General features: G+C 33.3%; 1 protein-coding gene across 1 annotated transcript; it reads left to right on the forward strand.

Annotated features, from left to right (window-relative positions):
* The first annotated feature begins 6,233 nt into the window (after window positions 1-6,233).
* On the forward strand, window positions 6,234-8,419 carry LOC136272443 (chemerin-like receptor 2). Its single transcript, XM_066074021.1, has one exon. It carries the CDS (start codon window positions 6,311-6,313, stop codon window positions 7,226-7,228), a length of 918 nt encoding a protein of 305 aa, XP_065930093.1. The 5' UTR covers window positions 6,234-6,310; the 3' UTR covers window positions 7,229-8,419.
* The last annotated feature ends 8,596 nt before the right edge of the window (window positions 8,420-17,015 follow it).

The following is a 17,015-nucleotide window of genomic DNA, read 5'->3' on the forward strand; positions in this document are numbered from 1 at the left end:
ATCGCCTTTGCATCTTTGCCCTAAGGTCAAAGTGGCCCTATGGGAACACCATAGATATATGTAAATGTTATTGTTAAGATGACAACTATACCCCGATGCAATACGTCAATATCTTGTTATAACGGAAGGATTTTTATTTTCTAAGATAAACCCCTTCTTTCACTTTAAGTTTATTTGAATATGAATTATAATTTCTGTTACTTTCTGTAAACTGCAGCAATAAAAATTACAATAGTGTAAAGACTACTTCACAAATAATAAAAAAAAATATACTGAAAAACTTTAATCTACAAGGGGGTCATTATTCTATAGGGGTCACTTTTCTTCATGTGGAGTGTGCTCATTTTTATGAAAATGACACTTATTCTTCAGGCAAAGGGGTCATTTTTCTACGTAGAATAATGACCGGGGGGTCATTTTTCTGCGTAGAATAATGACCGGGGGGTCATTATTCTACGTAGAAAAATGACCCCCGGTCATTATTCTACGGGGGTCATTATTCTTCATTACACCGGATATCTAATGTGTAAAGAGGTTCAAATACTAATTTGTGTATTCAATTCATATTAATTAATTTTCCATATTCCCTTAGCAAAACTCGTAAATTTTGCCCCTCGTAGGGTGGATGGGTGTTGGGGGTCCATTCCTATTTATGCGAATTTTAAAACTTTTTCAAGGAGAGCTGACGGGACCCTCGGAGAGAACAAGGGGACGCATGGTATGTATGGACTAACTGAGTTTTATACAATAAAAATAAATAAAAGAGATAAAAGTATATAATCATTATTATTATTTCTGATCTATCTTTTACTTTACCAAACATGTATCGAAATAGTTATTCTGAAAATTACTAGCAACTAAAGGTAGCAAATACAAAAAAAATTCCAGGTTGAAACGGCAAAACAGTTTTTGTTACAATTAAATTCATTAGGCGTGAATTCAATCATCCTGATATTCCGTTTAAATATTCATGTATTTCAAAAATTTTGAAATTAAGTAATAGATTTAATCAATTATAAGTAGTGCTTGTTATATTAATAGGTTATTCTATGTAATATTGAGAAATAAAAAAATGTAAATAACTAGATCTTGTTACGAGTAACGAATAGGTCTTCCGTCCGATTAGTTTTATACGATACAATGAAATATCGATACTATCTACCAAATCTGAGATCCTTGTGAAACTAGTTTTTTTTTATCTCAAGACTGGAAACGGACGAACGAAAGTGATTAATGGAAAAAAGTTAGTAGTTCTTGTACATTTGCCTAGTGTACATCACTGTTTATTATGGTAGATGAAACACCTAAGAAAATCTGTTAGACTTGTTAAAATCATGGATTGTTTTTTAACCTTCCGGTGAGCACCGGAAGTGACAGTTGACAAAATTAAACCTGTTGAACACATTTTCAATCAATTGTCTATCATTCATAAAAGTTTCATGTCTCAATCACTTACAGGGACTAAACCCTCGCGGATATCAAATTTATATAATGGATAGCTACTTAAGATATTTGATATAACTCACCGGAAGTAGAATTAGATTGCTTATTTAACATTGTATAGTTAAAATATACAAGATCGTGTACTTATATATTCATTCCATGTAAAATATACAAAATAAGGGGGAAAATAACTTTTAAGTGCTTACGGTGACGACCGGAAGTGACGACGAATCAATCAAAATAAGGTAAACACAGACACATACTTTAGGCTATTATCCAACAAAGTTTGGTTGTTAAAGTCGTCACCGTAGTTGAGGTCTCGTGGAGTCATTTCTTTTTTTTCTCTTGACAAGGAAGTGGACAAACGGAAATTCTCAGTGAAAATAAAAGTTAGTATTTCATGAACATAAGACCACTGTACTTATTGTTTATCAATTTTACTAAAATTGTCAAAGAAATAGTTAAACTTTCAAACAGCTTGATTTGTTTGAACCCTTCCGGTAAGAACCGGAAGTGACGGTTGACAAAATGAAAACGATTAAACGCATTTTCTATCGAATGTTTATTATCTATATAAGTTTCGTGTAATGATCATTTGACTTTCTGAGATCTCGGGGGTAAAACATTTATAAAAAAAAACGCTTTCTGAGATATTTAAGATATCTCACCGGAAGTGTAGTTTTTTGTTTTCATTTAACATCGGATACATCACATATGTAAGGATTATTACTTATATTTCAATTTCATATGAAACAAATTTAATGCAAAAGAAAAAATAATTTTTGAAGTGCTTCCGGTGACGACCGGAAGTTATGACGGACAAAACAAAATAGTTGAAAGACATCTACAACTATAGGTCTATAATCCTACAAAGTTTGAATGCTCAAGTCCTTATCATTTTTGAGATCTGAATATCACAAGCTTTTTGTCGTGGGACAGAAAACGGACGGCAGGAAATGAACTTTGAAAAAATGAAAAATGGATCCTCCAGATATATTTTATTTCTTTCACTCCTAAAAATTTCAAGAAAATCTATCCAGCCATCTCTGAGAAATCGTGTGTACAAAGAATGGGACAAAATTCGTACCCAACTTTCGAGCCATAGTGAGCTCTTCAGAACGGCGCCAATGGCGTAAAACAAAACAATAGGCACAGCTTCAGGCTTTGGTCTACCAATCCTGAAAATTTCATATTCATATCTCTGATAGATTTCGAGATGAAGCGTGCACAAAATGGGTCGAAAAAGAGACGAAATCAGCAATAAATCGGTACCGGAAGTGACGACGGCAAAAATATCAAAAGCAAAATAAATTCAGATCACTTCCTATCATCTGTGAAAAAATGGTGTAAATAGATTGGATAGTTTCCGAGATATCGCGTGCACAAAATTTGTGGAAAAAAAAAATAATAAGTAGATACGATCTCGTTACGAGTAACGAGTAGGTCTTCCGTTCAATTTTTTAAACGATATAATGAAAATATCGATGAAATTTTAGAATTTCCACTCAATCCCTCCCTTTCAGATAATGTATACGATTGTCAATATCCTTTCAAATGCTTAACAGAGTGTTTTGCTTTTTCACATACAGCACATTAAAGATTTAAGATTTTAGTCCCCTAAAATCAACTGACGTCATCAATGGGTTTGGCAATGAGTTTTACAAACTGATATTGTTACGATCAACAACTGCATTACAAAATCTTGATCGTTTTTTATGTATGTGTAAGAGACTTTACGAGTGTCTTGGCCCCTAATTTAAGAGGCCAGCCCCTTTTTCTTGAGTTTATTTAAAAGGTCCCACAAATACTAACATTTTTTGTTCTTACAACCATCTAAAATTGCTTCTATAATGCATTACAAAATCTTTATCGTTTTTAAGTTATTTGTTATTGAGTTTACGAGTGTCTTGGCCCTTAATTGTAGTAGCTAGCCCCTTTTTCTTGATTTTTTTGAAAATGTCTTAAGAATACCAACATTTTTAGTTCTAACGCAAATTTAAAATTATTGTTCATTTTTTAGATACAAATGATTGAATATTTTAGGGGCAGCCCTGTAGATCCCTAATGGGGACATGCATTGGTGTATTGATAAGTGGAATCGATTGAAATCAATAATGCAAATATTTTCTCTTTTACAATGCTTAACAAAACATGTCTCCTTCTCTAGATATATTGTGTCAAAGTTTAAGTACTTTGGCCCCTAAAAATCCCTAATTACGTAATATACGGGCGTGGGAATGATTTTATCTAACAGATATTTTTACGATCAACAACTTTGCTTCCATAATTTATTACAAACTCTGTATCGTTTTTAAGTTATTTGTGATAGAGTTTACAAGTGTCTTGGCCCCGAAAAAAAGGGGCCAGCCCCTTTTTCTTGATTTTGTTGGAAAGAACTTTCTACTACTTTTGTTATATATGTCTTAACAAAATAACAACTGATAAAAAGATACAGATCAAAACGTATCAAAATTTTTGAATGAAAATTCGTACCCAAACTTTCGTGTCTCAGTGAGCTCCAAGGAATACAGTCACAGGCATGAAACTTAATAGGGCCTAACTTTAAGCTTTATTCAACATATCCGGAAAGTTTCAAAGTCATATCTTTGATAGTTTATGAGTTCATCACTGCACAAAAAAGGTCGTAGATATTACAAAATCGGCCGTAAATCGATACCGGAAGTGACGACGTTACAAATTTCAAAAACATATAAAATTCAGGTCACGTTCAATCATCTGTGGAAAAATGGTTGAAATCGGTTGGATAGTTTACGAGAAATCGCATTCACAAAATTTGGGGGGAAAAATAATAACTAGATACGATCTCGTTACGAGTAACGAGTAGGTCTTCCTTTCAATTTTTTAAACGATTCGATTGAAAATTAATGAAATTTCAGAATTTTCCCTCAACCACTTCCTTTCAGATAATGTATACAATTGTCAATATCCTTTCAAATGCTTAACAGAGTGTTTTGCTTTTTAACATACAGCACATTAAAGATTTAAGATTTTAGTCCCCTAAAATATCTAATTACGTCATCAATGGGTTTGGAAATGAGCTTTACAAACTGATATTGCTGCGATCAACAACCTTGTTTCTATACTGCATTACAAAATCTTGATCGTTTTTAAGGTATGTGTAATAGAGTTTACGAGTCTATTTGCCCCTAATTTAAGAGGCCAGCCCCTTTTTCTTGATTTTATACGAAAGGTCTCATGAATACTAACATTTTTTGTTCTTACACCTATCTTAAATTGTTGTTCATCTTAGAGATACAAATGATTGAATATTTAAGGGGCCAGATCTAGATCCTTAATTGGGGACAGACATTGGTGTTTTGATTGGTGGAATCGATTAGAATTATCAATGCAAGCATTTTCTCTTCTACAATGTCTAATAAAATATGTTTCCTTCTCTAGATATATTGCGTCAAAGTTTAAGTACTTTGGCCCCTCAAAATCCCTAATTACGTGAAACATGGGCGTGGCAATGATTTTTCTGATAGATATTGTAACGATCAACAACTTTGCTTCTATACTGCATTACAAAATCTTGATCGTTTTTAAGTTATTTGTAATAGAGTTTACGAATGTCTTGGCCCCTAATTAAAGGGGCCAGCCCCTTATTCTTGTTTTTGTTGAAAAGGTCTTAAGAATACTAACACATTTTGTTCTTGTACTTATCAGAAATTGTTGTTCATTTTTGAGATAAAAATGATTGATTATTTTAGGGGCCAGCCATTTAGATCCTTAATGGGGACAGACATTGGTGTTTTGATTGGTGGAATCAATTAGAATCATTAATGCAAACATTTTCTCTCTTTACATTGCCTAACAAAATATGTTTCCTTCTCGAGATATATTGCATCAAAGTTTAAGTACTTTGGCCCCTAAAAATCCCTAATTACGTAATAAATGGGCGTGGCAATAATTTTTTCTGATAGATAGTGTTACGATCAACAACTTTGCTTCTATAATGCATTACAAAATCTTGATCGTTTTTAAGATATGTGGAATAGAGTTTACGAGTGTCTTGGCCCCTAATTTTAAAGCCAGCCCCTTTTTCTTGATTTTGTTGGAAAGAACTTTTTATTCCCTACCACTTTTGTGATATATGTCTTAACAAAATATCAACCGATAAAAAGATACAGATCAAAACGTATGAAAATTTTGAAAAAAAATTCGTACCCGATTTTCGTGCCTGGGCAAGCTCCAATAAATGGCGGCGCTGGCGTAAAACATATAAATAGGGCACAACTTCAAACTATACTCTACCTATCCTGAAAATTTTATAATCATATTTCTGATAGTTTCTGAGATCAGCTCTGCACAAAATGTGTCGTAAAAAACTACAAAATGGAAGTGACGACAACAAAAATTTCAAAAATATATAAAATTCAGATCATGCCTCACCATCTGTGAAAAAATGATTGAAATCGGCCGAATAGTTTTCGAGAAATCGCGTGCACAAAATTTGGAAAAAAAAATAATAATAAGAAACAGTACGAAAACAATATGGTCTTCCGCTGGAAACGGAAGACCTTAATAAGAAACAGTACGAAAACAATAAGGTCTTCCGTTGGAAACGGAAGACCCTCATAATAAGAAACTACGAAAACTATAAGGTCTTCCGTAGGAAACGGAAGACCTTAATTAACCAACTTTCGTTTAGATTATTTCCTGAGCATTATTAATATAACAATAAAACAAAACGATCGTTCGTTAAAATAACTTCCTTGTAAGGATATGTATAAGTAATAGCTTCTTTATCAGTTAACCATTTACGTACATCTACACATAATTCGAAGACCTTCAAATCCATTTAATACAGAATCAGGAGGTTTTATATACAGCCCAACCATTCAAAATGGACAACGTTACTTTCGACATATCGCAAAAGGTAAAGGAATGGAACAACGAGATAGTGCAGAGCCTTATTCCTAACAACACTATCCTGTCAATGTATATGGTGGCTGGTTTTTGGGGTAACTCCCTCATCATCTTCATTTACGGTTTCAAAATGAAAGGCAGTAAAGAAGACAGGTATTTCATTCCGTTTCTTGCGATGGCGGACCTTTGGGCTTCTTTGATTTGTGCTTCTTTTGGGATTGCTCAAAATATGATGCAGGCAACATTTGACAATGAACAATTGTGCAAGACTTGGTATCTCTTTGCCGCCCTCTCAACTTTCACGTCTGTGTTTTTTCTACAGATTGTTGCAGTTCACAGATATCTCAAAGTCTGCCAACCCCTCGGGAGACAAATGACCTTAAAATGGAAACGGTTCGCTTTGTGTATGGGACTAACAATTGCTTTTATCTTAGCTGTACCCATGACCTACTTTTATGGATCTGATCTATTTTTTAATGAGGAATTAGGGATCTCTGGATTCCGTTGCAATAGGTTGAGCTCTGTAAATAAAACTTGGTCACTGTTTTATGGAGGCCTAATTCTTTTCATCACCATCACGATCATAGTTTCTCTGATATGTCTTTATTCCAAAATAGGATTGAAAATTCGGGACCATTTAAAGCGTACCAAAATTAACCGCCACCACAAAACAGTCGAACACTCTCAAGGCAATGTTTTAAACAGTGACGACCGACTGAGTTACCCGGAACGTGACACCCAGTCACGTGACAATGACGATAGAACCGAGGAAACTTGGTTTTCCACTACCTGCAGAGACCTCGAGGCACCTACAAAAATCAATGGGGGAAAACACGAACCCAGAACCCAGGATCTCGAGTGTAAAAAGGAGAAAACGGAAGCGAGTCGTGTATAAATTCACATTGATGTATATGCTAATAACCGTCATTTTTCTGATTTGTTATATTCCTAAAACCACCATCATGCTGCTGGAAGCAAGGAATACATCGTTTTAGGAGGAGTTTACATATACAGGAAGATCTGTTATATTGTTTATTTATAGGATTTATATCTTGAATAACATCACAAACCCAATCATTTACGCCTTTCTTGATAAATAGTTTACAAAAGAAATAAAAAAATGTTGTGTGTGCAAGTAGTAAGGTTCTATGATAGATATTTCACAAGTGCATTCTTCCCATCTTTTTATGTATTGTTTATCTATTGAGCGTCTGGATTTACATAGTACATGCGTCTACAAATTTTAGGAATAATAACGCTATTGAATTAGTGAGTTTACTTGAAATTGAGACATTTAACTCGCAGCGAAAACTTCAGATTTGATTTACTATATACTAGTAAGTAAAATTAGAAAACGAAAATTTACACACTTAAAAAATACATTATTTACCTGAAGCTTACAGGGACGTTTAGGTAGAATGTAATAAGAAGTGCAGTTATGCTGTATTCAATACTACAATAAAAACGTATTTTTTACTTTATTTACATATTTCAAATATTTATAAATATTGTATCGACATTTAGATTATTTACTTAAAGTGGTGGATATTTAGAGATTGATTATCAGCATACTACTGTAATCAAGTTAAACAAAAACTTGTAATTATTTTAAAATTTTAAAAAAAGAACTGATCATCTATTAAAATTAAAGCATTTGCCATCCTGTATTGATCTCTCCACAGAAGTCTAAAAATTATTCCTTAAAATGAAAATGAAAATTAGCGTGAATCAATAGCGTCGTGACAATATTAATAATAGAAATGGAAATGTTTATTCTAGTTTGGTTATGTATATTGATGAAGAGTAAATGTATTTGGAGTACGGAAACTTGATACTTGATTTTATCAGCTGTAATGTTTTTCCATAATGACTGAAAATAAATGCATGATACCATGCATTTGTACAACTTTATTCTGATTTATGCTGGGATTTTTTAAAGTAAACTTGTCAACCAACTTGAGAGAGAGAGAGAGAGAGAGAGAGAGAGAGAGAGAGAGAGAGAGAGAGAGAGAGAGAGAGAGAGAGAGAGAGAGCAGTGTTGAATGCTCTTATAGAGATGTTCATCAGCATTGAATATCATTAGAAATATAAGGGGTATTTATGGTACATGTATCTTTAAGGGATGTACGACAGCATTACTAACTTGGCTATCTACTCAATTGTGATTTTCTTTTACTTAAAAGGAAGAAAGAAAGCACACTGGATACTGTAATGGTTTTGTTAAAAATAGATAGTGGCGTTTCCGTTTTATTAGAAGTATCTCTCTTTTTCATTTCTTTCGTGTTTTCGTTTGGTTTGACGGGAAGTATCTTTTTCCTAAAATAGATGAACCAAGCGCAATAAAAATACTGATTTCTAAAAGGAATACGTGACCATTAATTTTTCATAAAACCAGACTTTATGGTGTAAAGTGGTTCAAAAACTATTTGTAATTTCTATTCATATTCATCAATTTCTCATTCTCCCCTCGCAAAACCTGAAAATTCATTAATGTCGATGATGATAGATGTAACTTAGAAAGATATATTTCCCAACAGATAGTTCTAAAGTATTGGAAATGTCTTTTGTTTCTGTCTGTTTATGTTTGCTATAGTATAGGCGATGTTGTTTAGTGAGCGCGTTTACCTCTTTTAGAACAACTAAATCAAAATGTTTATCTTTTATCTAACACTTTCGTCTAGAAAACAGACATGAAAATGTTTATGATAAAATTTTAATGCTACCCAAATATATTCGACCATAATCAAATGCAAGAGTTATGTCGTTTGTTAGAGACTTTTTTGTTTTTCTAAAAATATGCCCTATACTTGCCCAGCTTTAAATTTTGAACTTTCTAAAATTAATCAAAACAATCACCATCTACATTATCGACATAAACCTTTTATACGCTTTTTTCGAGAGTTTCAGAGCTTTCATTAAATTGTGTAAGGCCGAATAATGCAATCCAAACAAACAATTTAGAAAAATATTGACACAAAATTTTCAATATTTCTGGCATATCTTTAAATTACCAGGAATCTGATTGATAATGACAAAAGAATTTTTTTTTCTACTCATTTTTCAAAATTCATAACCCTTGCAGGCTCCTTGAACAAAACAAAAGCATCTGAAGGAAATTAATATTTCAGCGCTAATATTTAGTACAAGTGAATGCTAATAATAATTCAAACCTATAAATACACGTTAACCAGGAAGGTACTTCCCATTCCAACAAGCAATGGATAACGACACAATTCTATCGGACAAGCTGGACAAGTGGAACAGTGAATTAGCCAGAGGACTGACTCCAAACAATATCATTCTATCCCTGTACATTACCACAGGCTTGCTAGGAAACTCTACAGTGATTCTTATCTACGGCTTCAAGATGAAAGGGAACAAAGAAGAGAGATATTTCATTCCGTTTCTTGCGATTGCTGACCTTTGGGCCTCCCTCGTTTGTGCTTCATTTGGAATCGCTCTAAATATGATGCAGGCAAAGTTCAACAACAATGATTTGTGTAAAGCTTGGTGGTTTTTTGCTGCCTTTACAACATCTTGTTCATTCTTTTTACTCGTGATTATCGCAGTGCACCGGTATCTTAAGATCTGCAGACCACTGGGAAGACAAATGACATTGAAGTGGAAACGTTTTGCAATGTGTCTGGTTTTAGTGATTGCATTTGTTCTATCGACACCTACGACTTATTTCTATGGCTCGGTGTCTTTTCCAAACGAGGAAGAGGGGATCGTCGGACTGAGATGCAGTAGATTAAAGTCAGCAAATAAAACAGGATCACTGATATTCGGGGGGATCGTTGTACTTACCACAGTCTCTGTCATCGTTTCTCTTGTGTATTTTTACTCCAGGATAGGATATACAATTTTTATTCATCTTAAGTACAACAAAAAGTCAGGAAAGCAGAAAATCATAAGTTCAGAGAAAAAAAGCCAGAGCTGCAACTCTCAATTACCAAATCCGAGTAGTGTAGAAAACCTGAGTGAAGCAGAAACTAAATTCCATTCTGTGGAGACAAACTACACCGAGTTGTCTGGTGTTGCTATGTCCACCATTATAACAGAACCGAATAGCCGGGTAGGGTTCGAAGAAAGCAAAACAAATGAAGCGAAACAAAATGCATTCAAGTCTAGTGCAAAGCGGAGAAAAGAACAGAACAACAAAAAAGCAGTTCACAAATTTACTTTCATGTTTATGTTAATCACTGTTATTTTTCTCATTTGTTATATTCCAAAAGTGACAATCATGTTGTTAGAAGCGAGAAACACAAACTTTTGGGAGGAATTTTCAGATTCAGGCAGAGTTGGGGTGCTTTTTGTGTACAGAATGTACATAATCAATAACATCACAAATCCGATTATTTATGCTTTCTTGGACAATCAATTTTCAAGAGAAATAAATAGGTTGTTTAACGTTTGTAGATAAGTCAATGTGTCAATTCTGAAATATTTATCTAAATGGTCTTCAATAATTCTTGACTTCGTGAAAATTTTCACACCTCATAACTAAAGTTTTAAATGTAAAATTCATATTGTTCTAGTTTTTTTTTGCATAGAAACACAGAAACGATGTAGAAAATACATGCTTTTATGGAACATAATCATCGTTTTGTGTATTAACTACCCCTGCTATGTTTTTTGCTTAATTCAATTATATCTTTAATTCTATTAATATGTCTTCAGAATGAACACATTGTATTATCGCAACACTATTTCAGTTATTATTGTAATAACTGCTATGATATCAAATGACTAAATAAGAGTTTTTACTAAAACAGTAAATAAAACAAAACATAAGGTTAGCAATTTTTTTGTTCGATTCAAGTAAGAAAGAGAAAAAGAGAAGGATATGAGAGAGTATGCTCTTTGAGGTAATGTAAGTGTTTTTTTTAAAGGAATGTGTAAATATGGCCCCAGTAAATTGACTGAAAAATTCCGGACCTTCTGTTTCATTTTGCATATACTTAATTATTTATATGTGTACCCTCATAGAATCCATCTTCATACGCGATGTAACAATCATTTGGAAAATATGCTTCACCATTTATGGTAGGGGTACATTTATATTCATCCAACATAGACCTTTGGTTCACCCCACCTGTCAAAGCTTATAAAATATACGTACGCAATTATGAACATTTTTCCTCTTCAGCTAGTCAATGTAATTTTTCAAAATATGTCTATGTGTGAAAGGAAAAAACGGACCTGATTCTGCTGATATGTAACTTTTTAAACGATGCAAAAATCAAGTTGGTCTCTCCCATTAAAAATTATGTTGTATACATGTTGTTAACTCTATCAACCGTTCATCATATTACTTGCTTGAACCTTGCGTTAAACCTGATATACAGTTTGGTTAGCGTGTTCGGGATGAATGTATATGAAATAAAACTTTATGCAAATAAAATATTTGGTAATTGTTTTATCACTCACAATATTTGTAGTGTTGACCTAATATGGTTCATACTAGTCCTGGTTGGTTAATTCTCTAATGGAATCGTGCTTTGCTCATGTCCATATGCAATTTATTGACCACATATATGCCATATTCAAATACAAACTACTTAACTACTAGTAATCTATCCTAACGATCTGTAAGAATTGTCCCACAGATGACTCTGCATTTACCTGTAGGTAGACAAATGACACAAACATGGACACGAATTAAATGTGTATGGGGTTAGCAATTGCATTTACTCTATTTTTGTCTCCAACAAATTTTTATGGATCTGCTTCCTTCCTGCGTAAGGATTTTGGGGTCGTTACAGCAGGTTGGGATCAGCAAATAAAACTGAGTAACTAGTTTTCTGAGGTCTCCTTTTTCTTCATTTCCTCAATCTCATTTCCTCAGTATCAAAGTTTCTCTGATATGTATTAATTCCAAAATAAGACCTAAAGTTATGATCATTTAAAGCGTACCAAAATCAACCGCCGCCACAAAATAATCGAACACACCGAATGCAGTGTTTCAAACAGTGACGACCGAGTTACACGGAACGTGAGACCTAATCACGTGACACTGATAATAGTACCGAGGAAACTGGGCTCTCCATCGTATACAGACTAACCAGTACCTGTAGAGAGCTCGAGGTCATCAAAACTACAAAAAATGAAGGAAAATACCTACCAAAACTCTCGAGTATAAAAAGGAGGAAACGGAGGAGCTTCAGATAGATAGATAGATAGATAGATAGATAGATAGATAGATAGATAGATAGATAGATAGATCTCCGTTTGGTTGGGCGGGAATTTTTTTTTTTATAATATATAGATCAACCTGGCGCAGTAAAAGTACATGATTTCTAAATGGTATATGTGACCATTAATTTTTCATTTATGCAGAAAACAAAACTTGAAATTATAATTGAATGAATCCCTGTGTACATCCATCGTGGGAAACCTACTTCTCTTACCTCAATAGAAGCGAGACCGACCGTTTTTAATTTGATTTTTAATATGAAGACCAAGTTAAACCCAACGAATTAAATGTAAACTTACACTTCAATCCTCGTAAACCACTATTCATTCCGGATATCTTAGATGTAAAGTGATTCAAATAGTATTTGTATTATCTATTCATATTCATCAATTTTCCATATTCCATCCGCAAAACCTGTTGATTTCATTGACGTCGTTTATGATAATGGGATCTCTTCTAGCAACTTAGTTAAAAATGTGCATTTCTTTTAAGATTTATTCTAACAGATGGTTGTAAAATATTGAAAATTTCATTTGTTTCTGTCCTATGTTTTTTAGGAGTGCTTAAACACAGGCAATATTGTTTACTAAGTGCTTTTACCTTTCTAGAAATTACTAAATCAAAATGTTAATATCAAATCTTGCACTTTCTTCTAGAAAATGAAATTTTATTTCTTTCCGAAAAAATAGTCCACCACAACGAAGTGTTGCATCTTATGCAAAAGTAGTATTGTTTGCTAGGGACTTTTTCAACTTTAAAAAAAAATATGCACCATACTTGTACTGGTTTTAAAATTATTCAAATATTATTGATTTAAAGAATCAACATCTACTTTACCGACTTGTAGATTTCATATGCTTTCATATGCTTTTTTGAAGTCTCAGTTTCAAAACATTTATCTAAAAATAATACCGTTGTATAATAAATGTGAGCAAATTACTTAGAAAACAATTGACATGGAGTTTTGACATATCTTATAATTTCTAGGAAATTTTACGATATTAGATTAAATTTTATTTTTTCATTTTGAACTTTGCAATTGCATTAATAAATGCAGGCTTATCAAATGAAAATATCTTTCAAGGAAATAACATCTCAACAACGCACTAAATTTAGTGCAAGTTATGCCTGGTAAAGTTTACTTATATAATTACAAATATATTTTAACGAGGAACGTACCTCATTTTCATTTCTTCATTTTAACAAGCAATGGATAACGACACAATTTTATTGCAAAAACTGGACAAATGGAACAGTGACCTAGCCAGAGGACTGATTCTCAACAATGTAATCCTATCCCTGTACATCGTTATAGGTCTGCTAGGAAACTCTACAGTGATTCTGATCTACGGCTTCAAAATGAAAGGAAACAAAGAAGAACGATATTTCATTCCATTTCTTGCGATAGCAGACCTTTGGGCATCTCTGGTCTGTGCTTCATTCAGAATCGCCTATAACATGATGCAGGCAAAGTTCAACAAAAATGATTTGTGTAAAGCCGTATGGTTTTTTGCAACTTTCACAACATCTTTTTCAATCGTTCTACTCTTTATTATCGCCGTGCAGCGTTATCTTAAGATCTGTAGACCTCTAGGAAAACAAATGACATTAAAATGGAAGCGGTTTGCTATGTGTTTGGGTATAGTGATTGCATTTGTTCTATCCACACCTATGACTTATTTCTATGGCTTAGTGTCTTTCACAAACGAGAAAGAAGGGAGTGTCGGACATAGATGTAGTAGATTAAAGTCTACAAACAAAGCAGGATCACTGATATTTGGAGGGATCATTGTACTCATCATTATATCTTTGATTGTTTGCCTTATTTGGTTTTACACAAGGATAGGGTACACAATTATCATTCTTACTATGTACAACAAAAAATCAAAAAAGCAGAACATCATCAGTAGCTCCGAGAAACCAATCCAGAACTCCCAATTACCAAATCCCCCTAGCTTGGAACACCCATGTAAAACAGAAACTGGAGTTCATTCTGTCGAGACAGACAATAACAATTTGTCTTGTGTTGCGAAGTCCACCATACCAACAGAACTAAACAACAGGGTAGGTTTGAAAGACAGCAAAGCAACTAGAGCAAAACCAAGCACGTTTAAATCAAGTGCAAGGCGAAGGAAAGAGCAAACCAACAAGAGAATTGTTCATAAATTTACTCTCATGTTTATGACGATCACAGTTATTTTTCTTATATGTTACATCCCGAAAGTGATAATAATGTTGTTAGAAGCGGGAAACCCGAGGTTCTGGGAGGAGTTGTCAGATTGTGTATATGTATTTTCAACTTAGGGGAATCGAACCATATACTACCACTAAACTATGGATACTCTACTTTCTCAGTTTATCTTTTCAGTATAATTGGTTATTTACACAAGTGCTTTTAGATGTAGAGTAATTTGTTTATTCTTTAAAATTTCTTTAAGCTTTTAATATGAAGGCCACGTCAAACCACAGCGAATTCAGCGTTAACTTACCCTTCAATCCCCGTAAAACACAATTCATTCCGGATATCTAATGTGTAAAGAGGTTCAAATACTAATTTGTATATTCAATTCATATTCATTAAATTTCCATATTCCCTTAGCAAAACTCGTAAATTTTGCCCCTCGTAGGGTGGATGGGTGGTGGGGGTCCATTCCTGTTTATGCGAATTTTAAAACTTTTTCAAGGAGAGCTGACGGGACCCTCGGAGAGAACAAGGGGACGCATGGTATGTATGGACTAACTGAGTTTTATACAATAAAAATAAATAAAAGAGATAAAAGTATATAATCATTATTATTATTTCTGATCTATCTTTAACTTTACCAAACATGTATCGAAATAGTTATTCTGAAAATTACTAGCAACTTAAGGTAGCAAATGCAAAAAAATTTCCAGGTTGAAACGGCAAAACAGTTTTTGTTACAATTAAATTCATTAGGCGTGAATTCAATCATCCTGATATTCCGTTTAAATATTCATGTATTTCAAAAAATTTGAAATTAAGTAATAGATTTAATCAATTATAAGTAGTGCTTGTTATATTAATAGGTTATTCTATGTAATATTGAGAAATAAAAAAATGTAAATAACTAGATCTCGTTACGAGTAACGAATAGGTCTTCCGTCCGATTAGTTTTATACGATACAATGAAATATCGATACTATCTACCAAATCTGAGATCCTTGTGAAACTTGTAAAATTATGGATTGTTTGAACCTTCCGGTGAGCACCGGAAGTGACAGTTGACAAAATTAAACCCGTTGAACACATTTTCAATCAATTGTCTATCATTCATAAAAGTTTCATGTCTCAATCACTTACAGTGACTAAACTCTCGCGGATATCAAATTCATATAATGGATAGCTACTTAAGATATTTGATATAACTCACCGGAAGTAGAATTAGATTGCTTATTTAACATTGTATAGTTAAAATATACAAGATCGTGTACTGATATATTCATTCCATGTAAAATATACAAAATAAGGGGAAAAATAACTTTTAAGTGCTTACGGTGACGACCGGAAGTGACGATGAATCAATCAAAATAAGGTAAACACAGACACATACTTTAGGCTATTATCCAACAAAGTTTGGTTGTTAAAGTCGTCACCGTAGTTGAGGTCTCGTGGAGTCATTTATTTTTTTTCTCTTGACAAGGAAGTGGACAACGGAAATTCTCAGTGAAAATAAAAGTTAGTATTTCATGAACATAAGACCACTGTACTTTATTGTTTATCAATTTTACTAAAATTGTCAAAGAAATAGTTTAACTTTCAAACAGCTTGATTTGTTTGAACCCTTCCGGTAAGAACCGGAAGTGACGGTTGACCAAATGAAAACGATTAAACGCATTTTCTATCGAATGTTTATTATCTATATAAGTTTCGTGTAATGATCATTTGACTTTCTGAGATCTCGGGGGTAAAACATTTATAAAAAAAAAACGCTTTCTGAGATATTTAAGATATCTCACCGGAAGTGTAGTTTTTTTGTTTTCATTTAACATCGGATACATCACATATGTAAGGATTATTACTTATATTTCAATTTCATATGAAACAAATTTAATGCAAAAGAAAAATAATTTTTGAAGTGCTTCCGGTGACGACCGGAAGTTATGACGGACAAAACAAAATAGTTGAAAGACATCTACAACTATAGGTCTATAATCCTACAAAGTGTGAATGCTCAAGTCCTTATCATTTTTGAGATCTGAATGTCACAAGCTTTTTGTCGTGGGACAGGAAACGGACGGCAGGAAATGAACTTTGAAAAAATGAAAAATGGATCCTCCAGATATATTTTATTTCTTTCACTCCAAAAAATTTCAAGAAAATCTATCAGGCCATCTCTGAGAAATCGTGTGTACAAAGAATGGGACAAAATTCGTACCCAACTTTCGAGCCATAGTGAGCTCTTCAGAACGGCGCCAATGGCGTAAAACAAAAACAATAGGCACAGCTTCAGGCTTTGGTCTACCA

Source organism: Magallana gigas, chromosome 2, assembly GCF_963853765.1.
Source record: "Magallana gigas chromosome 2, xbMagGiga1.1, whole genome shotgun sequence".
Classification (NCBI taxonomy): domain Eukaryota; kingdom Metazoa; phylum Mollusca; class Bivalvia; order Ostreida; family Ostreidae; genus Magallana; species Magallana gigas.

Bases quoted from the DNA above. Each gene is read 5' to 3' on its own strand.
- LOC136272443 (XM_066074021.1), top strand. From the start codon at position 6,311: ATGGACAACGTTACTTTCGACATATCGCAAAAGGTAAAGGAATGGAAC.